The following is an 18479-nucleotide window of genomic DNA, read 5'->3' as shown; positions in this document are numbered from 1 at the left end:
CATTAGTAAATTCAAAGAGGTAGATAGCTTGTGCTAAAAAAAAAAATTAAAACAATAGTGAAAAATAGATGTTAGGATTATATATAACCAATCGGAGGGGAGATGTTTGGTTAGCAGGAAGGTGTTTTTGTATGCCTATGCAATTATCATAGGGGGCTAAAATGGTCATTTCATCTAACTGGTAATAGGGCTCTGTTCTGGCCCATTTGTCTAAGGCCCAGTACGACCCATTTGAGTCACAGACTGCTGGAGTAACCATCATGGGCCGTATTAGCCTCGGTCCATTTGGCTCTCCCCATACGAAGAGTGAAGACACTTCACTTTTCTCTGAGAAGTTCGATTGGATTCCGGCGTACGTGCGCGTTTCCTGTCCTCGATTTCGCTCTTTCTGTATTAATTTGGGCGAACTGGGCAGCGCAAGATCATAGGAATCGGCGCCGCATGCTTAGAGAAGGTAATCCGATTATTCCATTGTGATATCAATTAGCTTTGTTAGATTCTATTTTCCTCCTACATTTAACCTTTGGGATCCATAATTTGGTTGATGATGATCTTTTCTATCGGATTTTATTTGTTCCGCGCGGGATCGACGGACGAAGCTATTCAAATTTACGTCTTGGAGAGACGATTATTGTCAGGTTTTGTTGGAAATCGATGTAAGGAAGGCACGATCCTGTATACTTCATGGGAAGTGGAAGAAAACTACGTGAAGTATCATACGGCGCCTCAATGGACTCTCTATTCCTTGCTTCTGATATCAGCATTGGTAATTGGGGCCTTGATGTTGGCTATCTCTGCCAGTTCGAAGACATGTCTTGCGAACGGACTGCCAACGCTATTGTTTATTAGGTAAACGAAAATTGATCGTGGGATGCTTGAAGTTTTTCACCTTTTTGTTCTATCAAACAGTCGGCGATGTTTTTCATGGAGGTTGCACTTACTGTCTCTGCAATTCCATGCTACTGCAGGTAACAAAGCCACTAGCTTTTCCTCGTTTTGGAGCTTTGAACAAAGAGAGGCGTGTAGTGCTTGCCTCAGGCCCTCAGTTGCAGATATTGCAGTTGGACAAGGTAAGATTGAACTGTGCGATTAGGATGATTCTATTGTAAATGAAAAAATGATCATGAGATGCTTTATGTTTTTCACCCTTTGTACTGTCAAACAGTTGCCGATGATTTTCCTCAGTTGAATTCCTTTACCTCTTAGTTCCTGCATTTATTTGCTCTGCAATTCAATGCTTGTGCAGGTAACAAAGCTAGTGGGTTTTCCTCGTTTTGGAGCTTTGAACAAAGAGAAGTACCAGTGCTTGCCTCAGTTGCAGAAATTGCAGTTGAACAAGGTAAGATTGAACTGTGCAATTAGGATGATTTTATTATCATTTGAAATATAAAGACATCTCTATCGACAATATTTAAATATTTGGCAGTAATCCTACTGCTTTTATTTAAAGATGTCTTTAAATAATGATCCAAGTGGTTGGTATTCATCCTTATTCAGTTCCTCGCATATGTGGTTCTGTAGGAATTTAGTTCTTTTAGATTTCAATGCCTCTGCCTTGATGTAGATGATATTGATCGAAAACCAAACTTTTTTGGGGCCTATCAAAGAAACTGAGTTTCTTCATACCAAGTTAAATACAATTTATGTCATGGCATCTAACCAAGCATTCCATGTCAGGGTACTAGATCATCAAAAATGTAACCATCAGCAATATCAGATTGGCATATATCAAGATAACATTATTAATAACACCAAATATTGAAAAATAGAATTAATTGATATCAGTAACATGATGTTGTTATTATTAGGTTAATAATATCTGATTATTATTGTTATTATTTGATACAATAATGTTGTATGATATGAAGTAATACTATATTATTAAACTGAATGAATATCTTTTTGATTGATACTTAAAAAAAAGTTGCATTTCTCCTGCAAGAAAACTGAAAATAAAAAAGATTCAAAAACATCAACAACTTGTGCCTTTACTGAGTCTTAGTCTAGATTATGAAACCTTTTCTGCGTTATTTATTAGGAGTGTTAATACTTCAAGAAAAATTGTTTTTTTAAGTCCAACAAGTTTGGAGTATCTATTAATATTAAGTCTAATACTTAACTAGTTGCAGTCCACGTCAGAAAATTTCTTGATTTTAAATAATATTGGAGGTTATAAAAAGATCATATCTATCAGTGTCTATCTAAGGCAGGGTGTAAGGGCTTGCTCTATATTTATACATAAACAAGGGTATTTTGTGGCCCACCAAACCATCAAGATTGGTATTGAGTCAGCACAGTAAAAATAATAAATATAACACATAGCTGCCAGATATTAGGAGGCTATATAATCTATACACTTTATGGAGAAAAAGACTGAACTTAAAAAAAAATGTTTTAAAATCATGAGCAAAAAGATAAAGCCTAAAAGAGTCCATTACTTTTAAGAAAATCAATTTAGGGCCTCTTTTTTACAACTTCTGGTTATGTCCCCATGATACAAAACATGGCCCTGAGGGAAAATCAATCTGAAAAACCTTATTTACTTTTCCCCAAAACTGAGAGAAACTATAATCTAGATCATGAAAATTGTCTTAAAGTACAAATTATAACTGTTATATACAATTTTCAAACTATAATCCTCTTCGAAGTTTCAAAGTGTTGGAACTCTTTAGAAAGGAGAGGAGGAGGAGACGAGTTAATAATCTGATTTTGAATTGATTTTAAGAGGGGAATTTTGGGGCCTTTATATAGCGACGGAGAGGTATTGTGAATAGATGTGAACATGCAGTGTGAAAGGAATATTTTCATTAGTGGAAGAGAAAAGATAATTTTTTTCTTAATCTCTTCCCAACCAAGGGATGAATTATGTTGGATAGTACTAGATGGCATTGTTTCGACAATGTTGTTCAATACCATGTAAACAAGTGTTGAATGGCATTGCTTTTAGTAGTCATGGCCCGCACCAGATAATGCGTATTAGAAATCTCTTTATTTTAGTCTTGCATAAACTAACATTCATCCGTATTGGTGATTGATATGGGTTAATAATAAGTGGATTTCATTGATGATATAGCGGTCAAAATCAAGGTGATATGACGATCAAGAGGAGCAACCCCCACTTGGCTCTGATTGGTTGTCCAATGCTAAGGCTCACCGAATTGACCTGGTAGGACTCCGAGCTAGGCGGAAAAAAGCCGATCGACCCTTGGGTCGGTCGAACATAAGGGGTTCCATGCTTCACCCTGGAATTAAGGAGATAGTGTAGTCGATCACTTAATAGCCGATCGAGATTAAGGTCGGCTATCCTGGTAGGCCGACCAGAATGATCGACCCACCTCAAATTTGATCAGTCCTAGACCTGGTCGAAGGAAGGACCAAACTCCTTACTCTGTGTGAGTCCCTGTACATATGCCCAATCAACCCGATTACGGGTCAACCTTATGGGTATTTGTTCAATAATAGAACCAAACGAGTTTATAGGGACTCTGTACCCATCTCTCTTTGCAAATCCAGTCAAAATACCAAATGCTCTTTACATACAAGTTATTATATATCGGTCGGATAAAGGACCGACCTGATCTAAGACACCTTGGCTCAAAATACTAGCCGAACCTCTCAGAACATAGTTTCATTTCTCCAAAGTTTCATTATACGCCTGGACGAACAAAAGACCGACCGGGCCTGAGATGTCTATCTTTATATTGCTGCTCAGGCAGATCTATAGCACGTGCAAGTTCTCAGACAAATTTTCAGAACACATAGCGTCTCATATTGCTTCACCAAATGGATTTCTAGTGTGCTCGAGGCACCGTATTATATCCCGAACGGATTTCTACATGACCTTTAATACATAACAAACCATCTTAATATGAGGACATGTACAAAGATGACTGGCCTCATAGGTCGGTCGGAATATACTTAGCCAATAATATGATCAGAGAATCCCAACGACCTGTCAGAACAATAGCTAGGTGTCAGAGAATATTCTTATGAAAACTTCTTCAAGGACCATCGTGTCTCCCATCAGCAGACCATTTATAACAACATATTCCTTTATCAATCTCAGTAATAACAGAAACTATAAACGACAAAAGAGGTATACATGTAAGTAAAAGGAAAATTCCTTAGATAATTATCGCACATTGCCTAGGTTGTACACTTCTCTTTACCTAACAAACTCTAATACACTGCGTCACCTCATGATAGCAGAGGTTATGTGACGTGATATATAAAGGGGGAGTCCTCTCCATGGCAAAGGTATGTTCTCTACACATCTATAAAATATTCTCGCGCTCACTCTACCGTTCTTTCACCTGTCCGGACTTGTACTGACTTGAGCATCGGAGGGTCTTTGCCAGGGACTCTCCTCCTAGTCTCAAGGCGCTGATGTTTTGCTGGCTCGTCTCCTTATGCGCAAGATCAAAAGGAAGTTCTTTTGTAGAATAAAAGGTCTTCTCTTGATCAATAGTTAATCCGCCATGTTCTACATTTCATCTATGTAGTTTTTGGACAGGATCAGTGATGATTTAGAAAACTCCTGGTAGGACTGGACAGACGTTGATATGACTATGTTGGTTATGACTTATTGATTCTTACCATTTTGGTTTTATTGGATGTACTTTTATTATACCATTGTTATCTACTAATATTATTGGTCCTTGAGTCACCCTTTTAGATGTCAAATCATCCTATCAAGCAAACTTATCTTTATGGATAAAAATATTTAAGTCAAGATAAAAATTAGATTGTTTTTAAATTGATATTATCTCGCTTAGTTGCTTGTGGTTTATTCATAATCGTCTCCCTTTGACTCGAAGTAGAAATAATTCAAAAATTTTGCATTTTGGTGAACTTTAGAAACTCTTTAGACAGGAAAGGAGGAAGAAAAGAGATAACAACTTGAGATTGAGTGATTATGAGAGAAGATTTTGAGGTCTTCATGATGGAGATATAGTATAAACAAGTATGAACAAATAATGTGAATGGAAATTTTTTCATTAATCAGAGGTTTGCGTTAGGCCGGTCATGACCGGTCCTAAGCCCGGATAAAGGAGGAGGGTTGCGTTAGGTTGCCAGCCAGCATCAAACTATGACAAATATTCAATGAATGAATCCATTAAACTATTGTGCTAATGCTAGGTTATTCCCCGGAAGGAACGCGTTGCAGGGTCCGACTGTAACATCTCAGCAAGGACCGCTACATCTCCAGAACTCGGGTGCAGTGATAAATATGCAAGAGTTCGCGTTACAGGGTCCGACTGTAACGTCTCAGCAAGGACCGCTACATCTCCATGAGAACTTGGGTGTAGTGTTAAATAGGCAAAAGTTCTCACACCATAGGTTAGATAAGAACAAATATGATAGAAAAACTAATAATCTAAGATTTGGAACATGGAATATAGGAACTCTCACTGGTAAATCAATGGAGTTAGTAGATATAATGATTAGGAGAAAAAATAGTATTTTGTGTGTACAAGAGACAAAATGGATAGGCGAGAAGGCAAAGATGATAGAGAACTCGGGTTTTAAGTTATGGTACACTGGAAAGAGTAAAGCAAGAAATGAAGTGGGTATCATTGTAGATAATTTGTTAAAGGATGAAGTTGTAGGAGTAGTTAGAAAAGGAGATAGAATTATAGCCCTTAAGATAATAGTGGCGAAAAAAACTATGAACATAATTAGCGTATATGCACCACAAGTAGGATTAGATGAAGCTACCAAATCAAGGTTTTGGGAGGACTTAGATGAAATATTACAAAATATTCCACCAAATGAAATGATTTTAATAGGAGGTGATCTAAATGGGCATGTCGGAGTGAAAAATGAGGAATATAAGATAGTACATGGGAGTTATGGGTTTGGAACGAGGAATGAGGAAGGGAAAACTATGTTAGATTTTGCGATAGCATATGACCTTATATTAGCTAATACGTTTTTTAAAAAAAGAGAAGAACACTTAGTCACATTCAAAAGTGGGAATAATAAATCGCAAATTGACTTTCTTATGGTTAGAAAGAAGGATAGAAAGATTTGTAAAGATTGCAAAGTCATCCCAGGAGAAAGCTTAACTACCCAACATAGGGTACTAGTGTTGGATATACGCCTCAAACATAGTATCAATAGAAAAAAATATATATATAATTCCTAGAATTAAGTGGTGGAAGTTAAAGGATGAGAAACAAAATATATTTAAGGAGAAGGTAGAAGTACAAGCATTAGGTGAAATATACGATGACTCTAATACAACATGGGATAAGATGGTATCAAAGTTGAAAATAGTAGCTAAGAGTGTACTTGGTGAGTCAAAGGGACATGCACCACTAAGTAAAGAATCTTGGTGGTGGAATGAGAAAGTACAAGAGAAAGTGAAGGAAAAACAAATAGCTTATAAGGAATTATATATTTGTAAGAACGAGGAAAACTTAAAAAAATATACAATAGCCAAGAAAGAAACTAAGAAAGTAGTGAGTGAAGCAAAAAATGAAACTTTTGAACGGTTATATCAAAAATTGGATACAAAAGAAGGGGAAAGAGATATTTATAAAATAGCTAAAGTGAGAGAAAGGAAAATAAGAGATCTTAGTCAAATAAAATGTATTAAAGATGAATGTAATAGAGTATTAGTAAATGATGGAGAAATAAAAGAGCGGTGGAAGAGGTATTTTCATCAACTTTTTAATGAAGGTTAAGGTGACCAACTTAACTTAGGTAATTTAATTAGGTCAAATGAGCATAGCAATTTTAATTTTTATCGTAGAATTCAAACTTCATAAGTAAAACAAACTTTAAATGAGATGCACAATGGAAAAGTCGTTGGACCAGATGATATTCCGATAGAGGTATGGAAGTGCTTAGGGAAACAAGGTATTGAATGACTTACAAAATTATTTAACATGATATTGAAAACGAAAAGAATGTCTGATCAATGGAGGATAAGTACTCTAGTTCCCTTATATAAGAACAAGGGAGACATACAAAATTGTGCAAACTATAGGGGTATTAAACTAATGAGTCATACTATGAAACTTTGGGAAAAAGTAATAGAAAAAAGATTAAGGAAGGAGACCACAGTGACAGAAAATCAATTTGGGTTCATGCCTGGAAGGTCGACAATAGAAGTTATACATCTCCTTAGACAATTAATTGAAAAATATCGGGAGCAAAAACAAGATCTACACATGATATTCATTGACTTAGAAAAAGCTTATGATAGAGTCCCAAGAGAAATTATATGGAGAATTTTAGAAAAGAGAGGTGTTAGTGTAACATATATTGAACTAATTAAGGATATGTATGAGGATGTAATGACCAGAGTAAAGACTTCAGACGGAGTAACTGAAGCATTTCCAATAAAGATAGGGTTACATCAGGGATCAGCCCTAAGTCCCTAACTTTTTACACTAATTATGGACGAACTCACTGCGCACATTCAAGACACAGTATCGTGGTGCATGTTGTTTGTAGATAATATTATTTTGGTAGATGAGACACATGAAGGAGTAAATGCTAAGCTAGAATCTTGGAGGGAAACACTAGAAGGGAAAGGCTTTAAGCTTAGTAGATTAAAGACAGAATATATAGAATTTAAATTTAGCAATATTAGAAGTAATGAAACAATTGTTAAGATAGGAGAGGACGAGTTGCCTGGAACCGAGAGATTTAAATATTTAGGATCATTTTTACAAAATGATGGAGGGAATGAGAGAGACGTCTTACATAGAATACAAGCAGGATGAGTGAAATGGAGGGGAGCGTCAGGTGTTTTATGTGATTGTAAAGTACCTCTTAAACTTAAAGGTAAGTTCTATAAAACCGCAGTTAGACCTGCTATGTTATATGGAGCTGAATGTTGGGCTATGACTCAAGCACATGAGCATAAAATGAGAGTTGCAGAGATGAGGATGTTAAGGTGGATGTGTGGACATACTAAGATGGACAAAATAAGGAATGAGAGCATTAGAGAGAAAGTCGGAGTTGCATCTATTGAGGACAAACTCCGAGAGACACGTTTAAGATGGTACGGACATGTACTTAGACGATCAATAAAGGCTCCAGTTAGGCGATGTGAAACTATGATAAACATGTATATCAAACGAGGAAGAGGAAGACCAAAAAAGACTTGGTTAGCAACAATAAAATAAGATAAAATTTATTTAAATATAGATGATGATATAATAGGAGATAGAGCTCAATGGCGTAAAATGATTCATACAGCCGACCCCACCTAATGGGAAAAGACTTGGTTGTTGTTGTTGTTGTTATTGTTTATGTCAAACAACATTGTTGTCACTATGTTATTAGATATTGTACAAGTGTGAAATCTCTTAATTTTAATTCCACATGAATGAATATTAATGCACACTAGTGTTATCATCCATGCATCTGCATTTATAGACCATGCTCGTGTACGAGCTCATGCACTCATTCGATTAAGTTGGACTAAACAAACGAATATTCTGAAGGTCGACTTTTGAGAGTGGTATGTAGTGGTAAAGCACTCAAATGAACAATAGAAGTCCAACATTCAATCCCGATGAATATTTTGAAGATCGACTTCTGAGTATGTATAAATTGTGTTTCAAATTTACCGAGTAGGCGAAGCAGGGGGAGGATATTTACCTTTAGAATTAGTCGGATGAAGTCTGAACACTTAAATTACCCAAAAATAAAAAAGAAATCTCTTAATTTTAATCCCACATGAATGAACATCAGTGCATATTAGAATTACCATCCATAGATTATGTTCATGTACAGCAGTACAGGCTCATGCCCTCATTCGATTAAGTCGGACTAAATCCATGAACATCACAATTTTCTTTATCACTCAAATACTTTGCACATTAATTTCTCATTTACCTCATAGTTAATTTATGACACTCTACTCATAAAATAGGCTGTCCATATTCCTATTTAATCAATTAGTTACTAAAATTAATTTCCAATAAAAGAGTGCAAATTTGAGGGAAATTAATTAATTTCATCTGCTAAATATTGCTCACTTGATGTGTTGTAATTTCATCTTCTTAGTTGTATTCTTCGAATATTTTATATATAGAGATAAACAAATCATACCGATATTTGTTAATAGTTAATCCTTTTTTGTTAGGCCCATGCATGGTTTATGAAGTAGATTCATAATTTTTAATTAATACTATTTTCTTAAGTGCTACTTAGATTAGTTTTAAATTTTCATCTCTTTTTTTAATCTATACCTAAAGATTTAAATTTATTTAATGATATCATTAAGAAAGATTTAATTTATTATATTTGAAAGTGTTTTAACAGTCACACCAAGAAGTCAACGGGCAATATGTCTAATAAATAAAATGATTTTGATGAGCTTCAACGAATAACAAAATTTATTAAATGTATTATAAAAATAATAATAACAACAACAATAAAATATGTGTTATTCCAGTCAATTTGTGGTAGCTTATTGGCCTTGCACGTCTAGAATAATGATCTACATTCATTGCATCCGGATAATGATGTTTATTTAGCCATTTGCAAATTGTATAAAAAGAAAGGACTATGCAATGCCCCTACTTTTTATTATCCTTGCAAAAATATGGTAAAAGATAAGTATTCTTTTTAGTTTGTAAGATAGAAGAGGTGGAAATAGGGTTTAGAGTTTGTTAGTTCAAAAAGGCCTACTTAATTTTTAGATTTTTGAAACTTCATATTTATTTTTCATTTTACTCGTCATCAATCAATATCAATATGGTATTATATTCATAGAATAATATTACTGTAATGTTAGATTTAAAAAATAATAATAATAAAATTAGTTAGTCTCATTGATTATTCCTGAGATGATTGATCCGATCTCATAGAATTTTTCCATCGACTATCAGGATAAATCGAGAAGCGTGAATGACGGGCAGAGCCCAACATCCTTTGGTTGCGCGTCCCATTTGGAGGAAAAAATCCTACAAATATGTCATACCCGGTGATCGAACCGTAAGTACTTGGATGATAATCTAAATGTCCTATCGTGATATCATAGCCCTAGGAATATTATGTCGGATTTTAAAGAATAACATCATTATGATACAGTATTTTAAAAATCAGGTGATTCTTGTGTTGGATTTTAAAAATTAACATTACTGTAATACTAATTTTTGAAATGCAGTACTATAGTGATGGTGTTATTTGAAATTCAGCATTATAGCGATGATATTCTTTGACTATACCATCATAATTGGTTGACGAAAAAAGTAAAATGGAAAACAAATTGTGAAATATAAAAGTTAAATACGCCTTTTAAAAATTTTACCACTTTAAATACATTAAATACATCTGTTGGTCAATTGTTATGGTTAATTTTATGACTTTCTTGGATAGACTTTGTTTTATAGTAAAAAAAAAGTATTTCTTAATTTACATTAAAATCTTGACTATCAGATCACGAGAACAACTTTGTTCCTTCACTCTCTTATTTGAACAAAAACTAACCGACTCTTCTTGGGTCTAATGCATCACCCAAGTTTGTATGAATCGTGTCCAAATAGCATTGTTGTCTCTATTCTTTGTTCTAGATTAATATTCAAATGTTGTTTCATCTCTTGTAATTGTTGTTTTTCCTCCATTGAAAGTTAACAAACTTCTCCCCCTCTCCCCTCTTTTGTATCTATACTATAGTTCTATCTATTTATCTTTGTTTTTGTTTCTTCTTTGTTTTCTTGCACTTGTTTTGGGTTGTCTATCATTTATCTAGAAGCATTTTAAAGCTCATTCTATATGAAGTCGGGTTGTCGGCTAAATTTCACAAATAAATATTTGTTTGTTTCTTCTCGGAACCTATTCGGTCATTCTATATTTTTTTTTAAAAAAAGGGGAAATTTAGAACCATATAATACTTCGGAGCCTAAACAAACTCACTTTTGTTCTTGCAGAAACTTATTCAGTCATTTCATGACTTTAATTTTCAATCTTTAATGGTTCAAGTCTTTATAACATTTTTAGCTAATCATTTTATATCTTCATTTTAGGGGTACTTTGAACTTATTCAATCATTTTATATCTCCATTTTAGGGTTACTTTGAACTTATTCAATCATTTTATATCTCCATTTTTCAATTGAATAAATTTAACTCAAAATATAAACTCAAAATTTTCAAAATATGTATATGAATCGCCTATTCAATCATTCTATGGCTTTATTCTACAATTTTGGATAAGTTTAGATTGAGATAGTAATTTTGGATAGTAGACCTTAACTACCATACATGGTAGATGAACGCTTTGTTATGCTATTTAAAATCTATTCAAACATAATCTCATCCAGAATATCTAAGGAATCAGAACTACCTATGGCGCTAAATCATCTGTTCTGACTTATCTGTATTTTTCGATTTATTCTAATGATCACTTCTAATTTATGTTTGATTTGTGACTCGATGGGATTTAATGTTATAACTAAAAGAATTAAGATATCTTTATAATTAAATGATATTGTTTATTTTGGACTTAAGTCATGATGATTTTATTTTAGCTCCACCTAAAAGATATCATACCAATAGATATATTTTTTTTATAAGTCTATGATCCTTTCTATGTATTTTAAATATATGATTTTTTTTTTGCAACCATTGCAACCCAGTAATCCCCCCTCAAACAAAGTACCTTCTCCTCAAGTCTATTCGCTTGATGTCATCTGATCTTTGACCCATCAAAACTTTCCTGCCTCTCAGTCCAACTGACCTAATAGGACTTCCTTGCCCCTCGATCTATCCGATCTACTAGGACTTCTTTACCCCTTAATCCAATCGACTTACAAGGTCTTCTTTGCCTAGTTGTAACTAGGACTTTTCTGCCTGATGTCTAGTCGTCTTGATCCAGACGGGAGCCCTCACTTCCTTCGTTAGAGGTCAATATTTCACCCAGATGACTCAATTGGACCATGACTCTTGTGCACAATAGGTGGTTAGTCCTTTTGATAGTCCAGACTTTGATACCAATTGTTAGAACCAAAAAAATTAAGATATCTCCACTGATATGGGATGTTAAATGAGATTCTTGGGCTGACGTGGAAGGCAAAGTCAAGATGAGGTGGAAGCCCAAGTCAAGGAAAGGCGGTGGTGAAAGGGTTACCCTTTGGTAGAGCTCAGCCAGCATATTCTTTCAACCGCCTCATTAATGGTGTTAATTACAAAAATGGTGCACCCGGATAACGGAAGATTCCTCAGACCGACTATACACCTTCCAGTATGCATATAGTCCGTTGCTCAATAACTTCCGACACCTGATATTCTCTGTCATTTTGTGATTGCGGAGGTTATAGAGGTGATATATAAACAGGGGGTACTCTCTGATGGCAAGGTATGCATACTTTATTACATTAAGCGCGCATCCTGTTGTCCATTACTGTTGCTCTAATTCGTGTTCGGTCATATACTGACTTGAGCGTCGGAAGGCCATCGCCAAGGACCCCTTCCCTGATTTTTGGCGCCGATGGTTTGTTGACTCATTTTGAGTGTGTGTAGGGAGTTCAACGCATCATTCAAGCATCTTCGATCCCCCATATAGGTCTTCATCCAGTCAACGCCGTAGCCATCTACCTAGCGCACCATCTCCGTGTTAGAGTGTATACTAAAAGCCTAGCTTTTTGTAAACATTTATTATGAAATAAAGAATCACATTGGTCAAATATCTACATTTATATGTTAAGTGTAATTGTTCAATTAATTTATATTGTAGACAACATGGTGTGTGGTGTCACACACAGAAGATCATGTTATCAGTTCCTTATAAATTATAAACAGTAGCTCACGACTAAGATGGATAGGAACAAACTATTGGAATAGTCGTAGTGTAATTTGGTATTAGTTTATCTTGACTATAAAATTACACTAGTACACTCTGAGTGTATTGAGCAGGACCATTTAAGGTAAGTTCTTTTTATACTGATTGCATAAAAGAACAAGATCTTTGTTATTATGGAAGTGTGCGCTCTTAATCCTGATATAATAACAAGCGCATATATTTAGTATTTATTTATTTAATTTATCAAATGGTGTGATTTAGTTCGATAAATCAATAGACCCGATAAGTTGAGAAATAATATTATTTATAGTGTGTTGTTGATTATATAAGGAAATTGTGTCTTAGGAATCTAAGTTGATGATGCCCCCAAGAGGAGCTCATAAGGATTGTCATGTAAACTCTACAGGTGGACTTAGTCCGACATGACAATGAAGGTGAATGGTACTACTCTTGGAGCTAGATATTAATTGAGTTGTTAGTAATCATTTAATTAGTGGACATTCTATATTTTAAACACAAGGAGACTAACACACTCATGATAAGAAGGAGTCCATATAGTAATATGTGATTGGTGCGGTAGTTCAATAATAACTCTTAAGTGAAATGAGATATTATTGATGAACTCGAGTTGGGTGTTCAGGGCGAACACGGGAAGCTCAAGTTCATCGGGAGACCAAAACAAATTCCTCCTCTCGGTCTCTGTCGTAGCCTCTTATTTATAAAGTCTTATACACACCTTCTTACCCATCCTTAGGTGGTCGGCCAAGCCAAGTTTGGAGACCAAGCAAGGGTCGGCCAAGATAAAGCTTGGATGGGCTGAGGTGTGACCGACCCTAGCTTTAAGCTCAAGCTTAGGTGGCCGACCACATAAAAAATAAAAGGAGTTTATTTTAAAATCTTTCCTTATGTGGAAATCATGGTTTTAAAAGAGAGTTTAAAATTTAAATCTTTCCTTTTATATATTTCTACAAAAGATTAAGAGAAATGTTTGATATCTTTCCTTATTTGTAGTTAAAAGGAAGATTTTAATTTTTGATAAAACTTTCCTTTTTTGTAACCATCCTCATGATTTTAAAAGAGAATTTTAAAATTAAATTTTACCTTTTATAGTTTCTACAAAGGATTAAGAGAAATGTTTAATATCTTTCCTTATTTGTAAATTGAAGGGAAGATTTTAATTTTGGAGAAAATTTTCCTTATTGAAATCATCTACATGTTTTAATAGAGAGATTTTAATTTATAAAAGTTTCCTTTTATAACTAACCATGAAGGGAATTTTTAAAAGAGAAATTTTTATTTTAAAAATTTCTGGAAATAAATGAGGAAGTTTTAATTTTGTGTTTAAAACTTTCCTTGCTTGCAGGATTTGAGGTGGCCGACCATTAATAAGAGAAAAGGATTTTTTTTTTTTATTTTCCTTTCAATGACAAGGAAAATAAGAAAGTTTTTATTAAAACTTTTCTTATTTGCCAAGATCAAGGAATATAAAAGAGAGGGTAGAGGTGCCTCACCTCATAACAATACATCTTATATTATTTCTCTCTTCCTTGGTGGTGGCCGACTCTCTCTTCCTCTTCCTCTCCTATTCTTCTTCCTTATGTGGCCGGCGACATCTTCATCTCAAGGAGCTTGGTAGTGGCCGGATCTTGTTAGAGGAAAAAGGAGAGATAGGAGACTTTGTTTCTTAGCATCCCTTGGAGCTTGGTTAGTGGTCGAAAGTTCTTCATCTCTTGAAGATAGGTGGTGGGCAAAACTTGCTTGGAGAAGAAGGGAGCTTTGGTGGGATTCTCGTCTCGGTAGATCGTCGCCCACACAACGTCCGAGATAAGAAGAGGAATACGACAGAAGATTGAGAGGTCTATAAGCTACAAAATGTATAACTAGTTATTAGTTTCCGCATCATAACTAGTTCATCTTTTTGTTTAGATCTTGAAATACCAAACACAAGAGGCTAACGTTTCTAGGTTTCAAATTTATGATTCGAGTTTGTGTTTTTTTTATTTTTTTTTCGATTTTGTGATTCGATTGTTCTTAATGGTTCAATCTAGGGTTACTATAAGGAGATTAAATATTGAATTTCGTTGAAAGACTTTGTTTAGGAAGTGGTGGATGCTCCTATAACCAAGAAGGCCTAGTGTCTCGTCATGTTTAACCTAGAAGCCGATCTCTGGAATAAATATTTAATCAAATTTGTAACATAAGTGGATTTGGATTAATAATGTTAAACATAGTTTACAATCCAAATCTAAACCCTCTAAGAATAGATAAGTTGAATTTGAATCAATAATGTTAAGTTCTGTTTACGATTCTAAATTTAATTTCTAAAGAACACAATAGGTTGTTAGGAATGGTTTAGGACTTGTACAAAATTTTTGTACAAGGGAACCAGTACGATATTCCGAGTAGCAACCAACACTCCGGTTTTCAGATAGGATCATCCATAATGATATAATATTATCCACTTTAGACCTAAATTCTCATAATTTTATTTCTAGATTTTATCGAAATTAAAATAACTCCTACCAATGTAGAGACCTATCATATAAGTCCATCCTTGCCATATACAAACTTTATTTACCATCATTCCAACCCAACATTAAGTTGATTGTTACTTGGCATGGCCAAGTTAGATGTGCTTGATGACTTAGAGATCCAGAATGAAATGAACATCAGATGTGAAGGTGAAGACGAAGAATGACATGAAACAAATCTAATGCAATATATTGGACCAATGAAGATACCATTCTTTTAGAAAAATTATTAATTCTCATTTAGAAGAAAAAACAATAAACTTAAAAATTTATCTTAATCTCTTCGGCATTTCACTGAATTGTATATGAGCGCATAGGTTAAGAAGATTTTCCAGAGTATATCGGTTTGGATTTGAATTTGTCCGGAGCTCTAGGTCTAAGTATAAAACTTGGATACTAATTTGGATAATGTAGAAACTTGCATACGGGTCAGTAAAATGTAGTAATCTTTGTTATACACGATTTATATTTTATAAAATAATATATTTTTCTAATAAAATTTTAATTATCTGTCTCTCTCATGTGCATCCAAACTGCCTTACCGCTTCGTCGATGGGGAAAGAACTTCCCGAGTAATAACTAGTTTCTTCAATTGGAAAAGAACTTCACGAGTAAGAACCTGCGATATCATGATTTTTTTAATCTGTTTTTTTCGGTGGGCCGGTGGGCCCAGCATTTTAATTAATCCCACTAATTACGTCTAAAACGATTCCGTTCATACGACCAGGGAAGCCCATTAAATACGAGACCGCTCCACAAATTCAGAGCGCATCATCATGGAGTTCATGATTCCGTTCGCCCACGCCGACATTGCCGACGCCGGCGACCTCAACTTCGTCGACGAGCGCGTCTCCGACGACCTCGACTACGGCCGAGACCTGGATGACTTCATGGCGCCGTTCGACTGCGGGCAGCTCGCTGCCGTCGATGCCGACTCGAGCCTATTTGGGGAAGGCCCGCTAGGTGCTGCCGGTGGCGGCGGAGGGCAGTCTAACTGCGCCTCCGCCAAGGCGAGGCGAGACCGGTCGAAGACCCTGGTGTCGGAGAGGAAGAGGAGGGTGAGGATGAAGGAGAGGCTCTACGAGCTTCGCTCGATCGTTCCTACCATCAGCAAGGTATGCCCTCTTTCTTCTTCATCATCGTCAGTTAATTACTGTGCTAATTAATTAATTAGCATATCATGTGGCTAAACATTAATTAGAGAGATCCAAATTCATGAACCTGTTGCTTTGATTTAATTAATTAAGAACAAGATTCTTTTTTTAATCTTTAGTTTAGAATAAATTAAGTTCTATCTTCAGTCTAGAAGATGCTTAATTAGGCGATTAGGCTTTGCCCTTTGAACCTGTTTTTTCCACGGAAATCAAATTATAGGAAGGCCATCCTAATTTGAACCAATTAACTCGAGATGACATGGGTTCTATAAAATTCTTTTATTAATCATCAGGATAAATTGAAAAGTGTTTATAAATGTTCATCCAAATAATATGAAATTTAAACCTTAAATCTCTTAATTATCTATTTAAAGGTTTAACCATTGCTCTGGGCGGTTCGGTCCTATTGATGATCATATTAGGACCTTTAAGACGATATGATCTAGCGGGATAGAATCTTAAAATTCGTATCACTTTCCGTTGCATCTATGGTTTTGACTTGTGTGGTCATTAAGAGAGAAATCGAATCACAATTTTAAAGTTAGTCATCAACCGATTTTTAAATTAGTCATAACCACCCTGCCTAATTGTGTCTACCTTCGTTGGTTGCTTAGCAAATTATGATCTACTCGGTCCTTAACCACCACGCCTACTCGATACGGTCGGTACGATATGCACTCATCTCCATTGATATATATTAAAATCATTTATAGCATATATATAAAACGTACCTTTGTACTTTATCGGTTTAATTAATTTGTTATAGTAGCATGTATGTTTGTGTACGGATGCAGATGGACAAAGCCTCGATCATTAGTGATGCGGTTATGTACGTGAAAGATTTGCAATCTCAAGCCAAAAAACTAGAGGAAGAAATATCGATGCTCCAATCTTCCTTCTCTAAGCTAGAAAACCCTTCCCTTCAAAATCAAACCTCTAAAAGGAGTAACACGATCCCCAAATCGACCACCGTGAGCATAGTAGGGAACAAGATAATTCAAGTGAAGGCGTGCGAAGTCGGAGAGGGGAGGTTCCACGTGAAGGTGAAGGGCAACATTAGCTCCGGCGTGGAGCATGCATCGCCGTCTCTCCTACGCACCTCCTCTCTGTACTCCGCTCTCGAGTCCCTCTCCTGCTTCGACCTCGAGAGCTCCAACTTCTCGCTCGGGAACGAGGGGTTTCTCTTCACCATGACGATCAACGTGAGTTAATGGTTTTTGCATAACATTGTTTTTCGTTTTTGAAATGATCGATGAGTGTTTTTCAGGGTGGAGATTTCACCAAGGAGATAAGTGCGGCCTCCATGGAACTGTGGCTGATGGGGGCCCTTCTCAAGGAAGGGTTTCAACTCATGCAAACTAATACTTTCATTTAGAACTAATTATTGAATAATTAGTTATTGCTTATCTTTTAATTATTTGAACAATTTATTTTTATTTGGCATAATTTGAAAATGTTGAGCTATGCTAAGAACAGTTCTCTATTGATTGTCCTAGTTGATGTAATATATGCCTCCTAATTAAAGGTCTTGATATACATCACATTGCCCCAATGAGTGTGGTACAATATGCTAAATGATCTTCTCTTAAAGTTAGTGATGACGTGCTAGACATATAATTGCAATGTTGACTGGGCGAAGATCTCCGGATTGAATCAAAAAACTATGGGCTCGTGTGATAAGTCCTCTATATACATTTGAATGAGCCAACAGAATATCAGCGTCGATGACCATAGAAGGGGTCCCTAGCGAAAATCCTTCGATGCTCAAGTCAATGTCTTGCCTGAGCAGAAAGTAGAATAGTAATTGAGTAGTAGAGTGCGTGTGAGCGTAATGAAGAGTATTTTTTGCGTATCTTTTCATCGGAGAAGAACCTCTTTTATACACCACCTCTATAACTTCCGCAATTATGAGATGACAGAAAATGTCAGGTGTCAGAAGTTGCCGAGTAAGAGAATATATACAGCCTTGGAGGCATATAATTACCATCCGAGAAAGTTTTCGTTACTCGTGTGCACCCTTTTTATAACT

General features: G+C 35.4%; 1 protein-coding gene and 1 long non-coding RNA gene across 2 annotated transcripts; both read left to right on the top strand.

Moving 5' to 3' along the window:
• Positions 1-966: 966 nt before the first annotated feature.
• On the top strand, positions 967-10020 carry LOC121983196. The gene is made up of 3 exons (XR_006112423.1): positions 967-1070; positions 1247-1339; positions 9855-10020. It is a non-coding gene; the product is annotated as an uncharacterized LOC121983196 (long non-coding RNA).
• Positions 10021-16038: 6018 nt separating this feature from the next.
• LOC121983195 (transcription factor BHLH156-like) lies at positions 16039-17995 on the top strand. The gene is made up of 3 exons (XM_042536151.1): positions 16039-16411; positions 17245-17652; positions 17718-17995. The coding sequence occupies exons 1-3, from the start codon at positions 16073-16075 to the stop codon at positions 17823-17825; spliced, it is 855 nt and encodes a 284-aa protein (XP_042392085.1). The 5' UTR covers positions 16039-16072; the 3' UTR covers positions 17826-17995.
• Positions 17996-18479: the final 484 nt, after the last annotated feature.

The sequence above is a fragment of the Zingiber officinale genome, chromosome 5A, assembly GCF_018446385.1.
Source record: "Zingiber officinale cultivar Zhangliang chromosome 5A, Zo_v1.1, whole genome shotgun sequence".
NCBI lineage: Eukaryota > Viridiplantae > Streptophyta > Magnoliopsida > Zingiberales > Zingiberaceae > Zingiber > Zingiber officinale.
This window is presented reverse-complemented; position numbering and strand designations above follow the sequence as displayed.